General features: G+C 58.0%; 1 protein-coding gene across 2 annotated transcripts; it reads right to left on the reverse strand.

Moving 5' to 3' along the window:
• Nucleotides 1–247: 247 nt before the first annotated feature.
• TRIB3 (tribbles pseudokinase 3) lies at nt 248–9,409 on the reverse strand. Of its 2 annotated transcripts, XM_040638115.1 has the most exons (5): nt 9,160–9,409; nt 7,312–7,567; nt 6,909–7,199; nt 3,578–3,870; nt 248–1,515 (listed from the first exon to the last, which is right to left on the reverse strand). In XM_040638115.1, exons 3-5 carry the CDS (start codon nt 7,197–7,199, stop codon nt 1,023–1,025), a joined length of 1,077 nt encoding a protein of 358 aa, XP_040494049.1. In that variant the 5' UTR covers nt 7,312–7,567; nt 9,160–9,409; the 3' UTR covers nt 248–1,022. The 2 variants fall into 2 exon arrangements, with proteins under 2 accessions (XP_040494049.1, XP_040494050.1); XM_040638116.1 differs by lacking the exon at nt 7,312–7,567.
• Nucleotides 9,410–9,432: the final 23 nt, after the last annotated feature.

Genomic DNA, 9,432 nt, shown 5'->3' on the forward strand with positions numbered 1-9,432 from the left:
TTGCTTTGTGTGAAATTTCCTTCTTTTTAAAGCCACTTTGGCCCAGGGTTTCAGTTACTTGCAGCCAAAAAGTACCCTAACAGAGACACCACTGCCTCCAGAAGGAACAGAGGGCCCGCGCGAGACCGGCTGGGCTGCAAGGAATCTATTCTCACAAACCACAAGCCTCTGGCCTCCACATGGGGCAAGGAAAGCCGGTAAGAGATTGGGAGCAGAAAACAGAACAAATGTTCAGGAGACATTAAAATATCTCATAACTGCTTTATTAGGCAAAAGGTAAAAATATACTCTTATGGCATCCAAAACCCATAGTGATAATCCAAAACCCAGAATAGGGCTTGAGACTTGCCAGGAGGCCAGGAAGAAGACCCTGCCTCCTCCGACCCCAGCTCTGGTGCTCAGGCCAGAGGAGGACAGCCGCGGACCCTCAATCCAAACCACTCCTGGAGTTAGATGAGGGCCAGCCTCATAGCTGGAACTGGTGAGCCTACAGCCCGAATCCTTGGCTCGGGCCTGGAAGGAGAAGTGAGCTGTTGGCAGCACAGTTCCAGGCACCGCCTGAGCTCTGGAGTCCTGAGTGGCGAGGGAGAGGCCTGGAGCCTTTGGCACAGGGATTTGTGAGAGGGACTGTCCTGTCCCAGGGCAGAAGTGCGTGGGCCCCAGCACAAGTGGATGCTGACACTGTACTGAGAGGGCCCAGTGTGGACACTGACCTGTGGGCACAGGCAAGTATGGTGAGTTCTGGGAGCAGGAGTTTTGTCTTTCGTTCACTGCTGTGTTCCCAGCATCCAGGACAGGGTTTGGCACGCAGTGAACTCCCAGGAAGGATGTGTTAAATGCACAGGCTTGTGTGCACAGGTGTGAGGAACCACACAGGTGTGCATAGGGCACACGCCACACATGCCTCTTCCTTTCTCCCTTCTAGAAGGCACTAAGGTTTGGCTCAGTGCAAAAAAGGCAGGAGAGAGCTTGGAGCTACCCCAAACTCAGTCCACTTGTTGCGGCTGAGAGTCTGAGGCTGCCTAGCCATACAGGCCCGCTTCTCTTTCCCCCTCCTCTTCCTCAGCCTCCTCCAACCCCGGCCCTTCGGGGACCACCTGGTCAGCCTCCCAGAGGCGGGATCGGGACGGAGCTGAGGGGACCGGGTTCTCCCGCAGCCAGGGGTGCAGCAGGATGCCCGTGGCTGTGAGCCGCTCAGCTGGCTCCCGTCGAAGGAGGCAGCGGACCAGGCAGCGGGCAGGAGCCGAGAGGCCCTCAGGCAGGGCAAAGGCACCGCGGCGGATCTTGCCGAAGAGCAGGGCAGGCTCTGAGTCCTGGAAGGGGTAGTGGCCGGCCAACATGGTGAAGAGCGCCACGCCCAGGCTCCACACATCGGCTGCCTTGCCCGAGTAGGATGCCCTGGAGCTGAGGATCTCCGGTCCCACGTAGGCCGGGCACGCGTGTTTGTCCCACAGGGAGTCGTCGGGCCCAGTCAGCACACAGGCGTCCTCCAGGTTCTCCAGCACCAGCTTTGTCCTGCGGCAGGGGGAGAGACAGAGGGGTCAGCTCCTCTGGGGAGACCATGCCACCACCCCACTCTCTCACCCTTTTTTTTTTTTTTTTAAGATTTTATTTATTCATTTGACAGAGATAGAGACAGCCAGCGAGAGAGGGAACACAAGCAGGGGGAGTGGGAGAGGAAGAAGCAGGCTCCCAGCGGAGGAGCCCGATGTGGGGCTCGATCCCAGAATGCCGGGATCACGCCCTGAGCCAAAGGCAGACGCTTAACGACTGAGCCACTCAGGCGCCCCCACTCTCTCACCCTTAATGGCACCCACTTCCTGAGTGCCTGCTGGCACTGGGCAGAATTGAGCCAGTCCTGTGAGACTGGTTGACTGATCTCATTTTACACACAAGGAGGCCGAGGCTCAGAGATGTTAAGTCATGTCTCGAGGCCACAGAGCAACTGTGTTTGAACTAGGACTCTGAGAGGAGCACATTTCCCAACAGCCCCTCGGGGAGGGAGCTGAGGGGGCTGAGGGCACTAATCTGCTCTTAAACCAGAGGCAAACTTAGGGTCCAGGCAGGTAATAAAGTGACAGAAATAGGAAGTGGGGACCAGGCCAAACACCTCAACACAAACCCTGCCTGAAAAGGGCACCACTAGCAACATCACAGTCAATGTTCTGGAGCTTCCATTGGGTACCTGACCCAGAGCTAAGCTCACTACCTCGAGCATCTCATCTCATCCTCACACAACCTGTGAGGAAGACACCAATTTACGGGCACAGGCACAGGCACAGGGCTGGGATGTGAACCCCAGCTCCCACCCACCCAGAGCCACTGCCATGAACCACTCACCGTTCCCAAGGTGGCCCCACATTCCCATTTCTCCCCAAGAGAAGCCAGAAATCATATTTTGATGAAAAATCCCAGTTTTTGAAATATTGGCAGCCAATTTCAATTAAAAACAGATGAACACGGGGCGCCTGGGTGGCTCAGCCGGTTAAGTGTCTGCCTTCCGCTCAGGTCATGATCCCAGGGTCCTGGTATTGAGCCCCACATCAGGCTCCTTGCTCAGCAGGGAGTCTGCTTCTCTCTCTGCCTACTGCTCCCCCTGCTTGTGCTCTCTCTCTGACGAATAAACAAACAAACAAAATATATTTTTAAAAAGCTTAAAATGTGCAGTGTGGGGGGGTGCCTAGCTGGCTGAGTTGGAAGAGCGTGTGACCCTTGATCTTGGCGTCATGAGTTTGAGCCTCACGTTAGGTTTAGAGATTACTTAAAAAAAATTTTTTTTAAATTAAAATGTGCAATGGGGTCTCCCTCCTTCCCCCCCCCCCCCACAAAAAATCTTTGCAGTGTTATCCATGCTTCTGATGGCTGTTCATGTGGACATGACTGGCTGGCCGTGCTTCCGGACACACCCTGCACACCCCCCAGAGTCTGGGGGAGGGGAAAGAATCCCAGCTCCCCTTCTATTCCCTCCCTCCAAAATCACCCTTTTTCACAGAAAAAGTTCCCATGTGAGGAACCTCCGGGCCTGTTGCGGCTTGTTGTCTGTGGCCCTGACATCCTGGAAACAGCTTGACAATCCAGCCCTTTCCTCTACCAATGGGAAAACTGAGGTCCAGAGGCCCTGAGTCGGCAGGTAAGCCCAGCAGGTGCCTCAAGCTCGGGGTGGATTAGGACCTCTCTGGAGTCATCTGGGTTCGATTCCCAGCTCTGCTATTTATTTAGCTGTGGAATCTTAGGTGTTCCTTGATTTCTCTGGGCCCGTTGCCTCAGCGGGCCTGTGGGAACTCGAATACTGCCTGTCTCCTCTTCGTAAGGATCCCAGCTGAGTCAGAGCGTGCAGCCACGCTCTTCATCACTGTCAGCTTTTAGGACTGTCACAAAGGCAGTGCTCCAGCCCAGGGGGCTTTCATTAGCCCCGGGACAACTTTTTCCCGGGAGCCAGGCAGAGGCGCCAGCCCGGGCTTCTCCATTTCTTTGTGTAAGTTACGTTCGTGGGCCTCAGTTTCGTGGGCCTCAGTTTCCCCATCACGGCCCATCTCTTAGGTATGTCTGGGAGGAGGGTCTCTGTGACCACACTCACCTCGCGTGGTCGGTGAAGACAAAGCGCCGCAGCTTGAGGTCGCGCAGGACCAGCCCGTGCTGGTGACAGTGCGCCAGAGTGGCGGCCATCTGGCGGAAGAGCGCGGCGGCTTCGGGCTCCGGGAGGCGGCGGCGGCGGCGCACCAGGCTGTGCATGTCCCCGTGGGGCCGCGGGAAAAAGGCGTACAGGTGGCGGGGGCCTGCCACGACGTCGGCGGGCCGGGCCACGTGTCCCTGCGGGGGCAGCCGCGAGTAGGGCTCCAGCACGGCCAGGGCCTCGCGGACCGGGTACACCTGCGGGCGGGGTTTGGCATGAGCGCAGGTGGCGCCCGGAGGAGCGCAGACTGGCCTCGGGAACAGTCCCAGGCCACCATTCAGGCACCCCTGTGCACTAGGCACTGGGCCCGGCGCTCCAGCAGCAAGCCGATCCCCACCCCCACCCCGCAAACCCAGCGAGCGGCAGGGCTGAGATCTGAATCCACGCTCCGTTGTCTGCGCTCTCAACTGCTACCTTTCCCAGATAACTGGGAAATAGTAGGTAACCCAAACGAAAATAACCCGAGAGCCGGGAAGAGCCAGATCAGAGAGCGCACAAGTCACTTTAGGCCGAGCATCGTCAGAGCTCACAGCTCCCATTCCCTAGGATTCACTGCCTGCCCACCGACTCATTCACTCCACCCGCAGGCACTGTGCAGCGCCCATGCCAGCACAGGGATCCAGCCTGCCCGACAGCCATGGTCCCTGCCCCCTGATGCCCATGGTCCAAACAAGCCAAAAACTAAGTATTTACAAATTCTGATAAGCATTGCAAAGGAACCAAGAAAGATGCTGGAATAGAGAATATTTTGGAAGGGGGCACCTAGCTGAAAAAGGGTCTAAAAGGGATTCTGGGCAAGTGACCTGAATGATTCAGAGATGTCCATGGGATAAGTTTTCCAAGTGGGGGACATAGGCAGTGCCAAGGCCCCGAGACAAGAAAGAGCTTGACTGCTCTAGAAAACCAGCCCAAGATCAGTTCCGTTGGAGTAGGGTAAGGGAGGGAAGAGGGGCAGGGGTGAGAGTGGCGAGGTTGTTGGAAACACGCTAGGGGCTTTATGGACATCAGATGGGAGCCTCACCACAGCCCTGAAAGGTGTGTTCCGTTTTACTGCTGGTGAGACTGATGTTCAGCGAAGAAGGGCGCTTGTTGGAGGCCATACACCCGATCAGAGGCAGAGCGGGGACACTCAGTTTGTCTGCCTTTAAACCCTTCCCATGTAATTCTGGCTCTGCCGCACAGAAAATAAACTGAAAGCATGTACATATTTAATTCATGAAAAAAAATGTAAGCATGTCTTTAAAAACAAACAGTTGGGCAGCATGGAAGAAAGAATCCAAAAAACAAAGACTCCTTTTTTTTTTTTAAGTCAGGGCAAGCACATTTCTGCCTCTGTACATTGGCACTTGCCTGTCCTGCTTCCTGGATGCTCTTCCCTAGATCCCCACAGGGGCTGGCTCCCCCAGCTCACACAAGTCACTGCTCCAATGTCACCTCCTTGGAGAGTTCTTCCTGGACTGAAATCACCTGCTCCCCCACGGTCCCCGGCCCCCTTTCTCCCAGCTCCTGGCTTTCTCTCCAAAGCACTTAGGATCACCGGGCACAGATCACCTTTCCCTTGTGCCGTATTTTCCTTATTCCCTTGTTTACTGTCCATGTCCTCCACTACAGCACCAGCACCATGAGAGCAGAACTCTTGCCTTGGAACCACAGCATTGCGCATGGCACATACGGTGCTCAATGAAGGTTTGTTGAATGAATGAATGAATGAATGAATGAATAGGTGATAAACTACAGGCAGGATGGCTATGTGGAAATGGCAGGTCAGCCCCACGGCTCACGCTAGTATGGGGATAAGCACGTGCCAGGAGACCCCCTTAAATGTTTCTGAGTAACTGGGGCTATGAGAAAGCCTCGAACTTCTGGTTTGAGCCCGCTATGGTCATGCCACTCAGCATAGACTCCCCACCCCTGGAGGAACAGACGAAAACCTGTAATGTTGCAGGAAAAGGAGCCAGAGTTCAGGGGTTCCTTAGAGCACTTGGGGCAGAGCACTGGGGACCTGCAGTGGGGTAAAGCTGGTGGCTGGACCATAGGTCTGCCTCCATCCCCCTGCCCACTGCACCCCACCCCCACCCCTCAGGAGCCAGCTGCCGCTGCTCCCGGGTGGAAGCTTAGGTCCACCTGCTTCTCTGTGCATCCCGGAGGGGACCCAGGCCCCTTTCTTCCTTTTCCTTGTGTAGCTGGGTCTCCTGTATCTTCCTTACCCTGCCTACCAGAAGCAAGGCTGCCTTGCTGTGTCTGAGACACGTGTCCTTGCACAGGGCCACAGCCCTGGTCTCACCTCTGACACCTCTGTGACCACCGTTTTATGAGCCTCAGTGTCCTCCGTCTGCAAAATGGGCCAATAATAGTAACTACCACATAGACCGGGTGAAGACTGGAAGAGAGAGTATACACACTAAGCCATCAATGTAGTGCCGAGTGCACAGTAAATACTTATAATTGTAGTTCTTCAGCTCTGTTTTTTTTTTTTTTTTTAGGCTATGACCTGCCAATGTCCTGTGGGCCCGACCCTGTCCATTTCCTGATTTGTGCCAAGAACCCCGGACTTTGCCCTAGGAGCCAGGCCCAATACAATGAGGTTTTGTGCTTGGGCCTTCCTTCTTGACCTCAGTCTTTTCGTCTGTGAAATGGTCACAGGATAGGCCCAATGACCTCCAGGGTCCCAGGAGTTCTGATGTCTACCCCACCTCACCCTTCCCTTGTACAAATACCTTCAGTGGCTCCCCCAGCCCAGTGTGAGCTCCTTTCTCGTGCTTTCACAACCGGTGGCCACCAACCCTCATCTCCCGCCCCTCTCCACTCTGGCTGGGGTGAAGCCCTTTGAACCCTGTGATGCCCCTATGCTCTCACTCCTCTAGGCCCTGCCCAGACCTCCATTCTCCCACCTCTCCCTCGCTAACTGCCGCTCAGCCTTTTCTGATGCCCCCCCTTGAATACACCAGAGGCTCCTTCTCTGTGCTCCCACCGTCCGTAAGCTCCACCCCTATGGCCTGGATCCTACTATGGGCCTAAACGGCGCAATTCCCCCACGGCTGGGCCTGTCGGGTTTACCCGTCTGATCTCAGCCCAGGCCAGGGCCTGACCGAGAGCTGGGGGCTCACTGGCTGCTTCCCCAATAAACACAGGAACAAAGTAACCCTAAGGACTCCTCCACCCTGACAATCCTCTGGAGCCAAGGCCCTTTCCAGGCCCCTGTGATGCTGGGGGAGAGTGACCCCCGGGGACCTACCTTACAAGTATATTCGGTGCCTGTGGGGCAGTGCAGGGCATGGTAGGCCCGGCCGCCTTCCTCGGGCTCCAGGAGGACATAGGGCCCAAGCCAGGAGGCAGTGGTCACAGTGAGGGCCCGCGCTGGAGCAGGGGGTGGGCTCAGGGGCAGCGGGCAGGGCAGCAGCTGGGGCTGGGTTCTGCTTCGAGCTTGTTTCCGGGTGGGACACTCGGTGTCTAGGTCATTGTCCAACTCCAACCGCTTCCTCCTGGAGGGGGCACCCACAGGAGCAGCCAGAGGGGTGGCTCGCATCTACAAAGAAGGGGGAAAAGCACTGAGGGGAGGCTGTTTGGTGGCCCCCCTCTTCCCTCGCTGTTATGGAGGGTGACTTGGCAGCGTGCATGAAACTGACAAATGCCCTTACCCTTGACCGGGTGTCCCAGTTCTGGGACTTTATCCTCCCATTAAGATGCTCATCAACATATTAAACTCGTGAAAGGCCGTTCAGGAGAGCCTTGTGCGGGGCGCCTGCGTGGCGCAGTCGTTAGGCGCCTGCCTTTGGCTCAGGGCGTGATCCCAGAGTCCTGGGATCGAGCCCCACATCAGGCTCCTCCGCTGGGATCCTGCTTCTTCCTTTCCCACTCCCCCTGCCTGTGTTCTCTCTCTCAGTGGCTGTTTCTCTGTCAAATAAATAAATAAATAATCTTAAAAAAAAAAAAAAAGGAGAGCCTTGTATGTAACAGCAAAAGGCAGGAACCCCCCCAAATGGGCAGCAGCAGGGGGCTGGTTAAACATCATGGCGCGGCCACACAGCGGACTACTATGCATGGGCTGCCTTGGCAGGGAGACCCCACATGAGTAAAAGGCCATAACCCCAATGTGGTAAGAATGCAACAGCAGCTGGCCGTAGTCATTCCTGGGTTCTAGTCATTCCGGGCTGGGTAGCCCTGGGCAAGTCCTGAAGTCTTGCCCAGTCTCAGTTCCCTCATCTGTAAAGTGGGAGCGGGAGGCAAGGCCCATAGGATTTTTACAATGATGAAATGAAAATACGAATAATTCAGAGTGACCCTGTTGCAGGGTGGGTGTCAGTAAATGGTCACCCTGTCCATTGCTACTACTATTACTCGTAGCCGAACTGCTTCAGTGCTCTCCTTGGGACTGTCCCTTTGGCTGTATCCATGCCTCAGAGGCTGGTAGGCCCTGGGATAAGCTCCAGGGGACAGGTGGAGTCACAATAACTGAGCAAGGGACTTCTCAGGCCACACCGCGGGACTAGAATCTCCACTGTAGGATGGACGCAGCCCTTCCTATCTACTTCTTGCTGCTCCCTGCCACCTCTGGGGGAAGAAGGGCAGGTCATACCACGCACACACGCACAGACGCAGAGCAGACAGCTGTACACACGCCCCTCGAAGCCAGTCTGTCCAGGCCAGCCAGCCGAGACACCACGTCGGGGGCAGAGAGGCGCGCACACACATGAAGCGGCACACACCTCATCCTCCGGGGGCGAGTGTGCGCGCACACAGAGCCCGCCCAACCCTCACACACCCCACCTAGAGCGGTCAGGGCACACGCACGGTCCGACACGTGCCCCAGCCCCCCAGGCGGCCTCGCCCCGCCTTCCCCAGCCAGGCTCCTCCCGTGGGAGCGGAAGCGGCGGACAGCGGGTGTCCCGAGGCAGAGGATTCAGCGGAAACGGAGCGGCTGGAGGCGAAGGGAATGAGGCTGGGCCCCAGGGCTGCGAGAAGGGGCGGACCTGGGCCCTCGCCCCGCACACCCCAGGGTCCTCAGGAACAAAACACACGCGCGCACGGTACAACCGGCAACCCGCAGCCGCAGCGGCAGGTGCACACCTGCGGCCGACGCTCCGTGCGCTCCGGGGTCCTGCACTCTGCGCCCCGCATCCTCGCTTCCACTCGCTCTGCACCTGCCCCCGCCCCTAGGACACCCCAGCCGGCTCCAGCCGTGTCCCCCGCTCGGCCGACACCTGGCACCAGGTACGCAGCCTTCCCCATAGCTCGCACTGTCCGCTGAGACACATTCCCCCAACCCCGCAGGCTCACGCGGACCTCCAGGCTCACCCTGCAGTGACACCCTACGGAGTCCCCAGCGCCCCCCACGGGCCCCTCACACACACGCCTCCCCCGCCCCACACTCCCACACCTCTGTCCCCGCCTCCCTCCGCCCCCCGGATACCGCCGCCACCTTCGCGGGGGCGCACCCTCCCACCCGCCCGCTCCCGGCCCCGGCCCCTCTCGGCCCCGCTGGGTACCTTGCCCGGGCGTGCGGCGGGGTCCTGAGTCGCCAGGGCACTCCCACGTGGCCCGGGGCCCGCTGCGACGCGACCTAGCTCGGGACCCCGGCCCCCGGCAGCCGGACACGTGTAGAGCCGCCGGCGCTTCCGCTCGAGTGTCTCCCGGCGCCAGCGCCGGCTCCGGCCCCGGCCCGGGTGATGCAAACCTGTGCTAATCGGCCGCGGCCTGATGCGCTCAGGCCGGGGATTGCACCATCCCCCGGGCTCCGCCCCTGGGGTCACCGCCCCAGC

Source organism: Ursus maritimus, unplaced genomic scaffold (genome assembly GCF_017311325.1).
Source record: "Ursus maritimus isolate PB19 unplaced genomic scaffold, ASM1731132v1 scaffold_22, whole genome shotgun sequence".
Classification (NCBI taxonomy): Eukaryota; Metazoa; Chordata; class Mammalia; order Carnivora; family Ursidae; genus Ursus; species Ursus maritimus.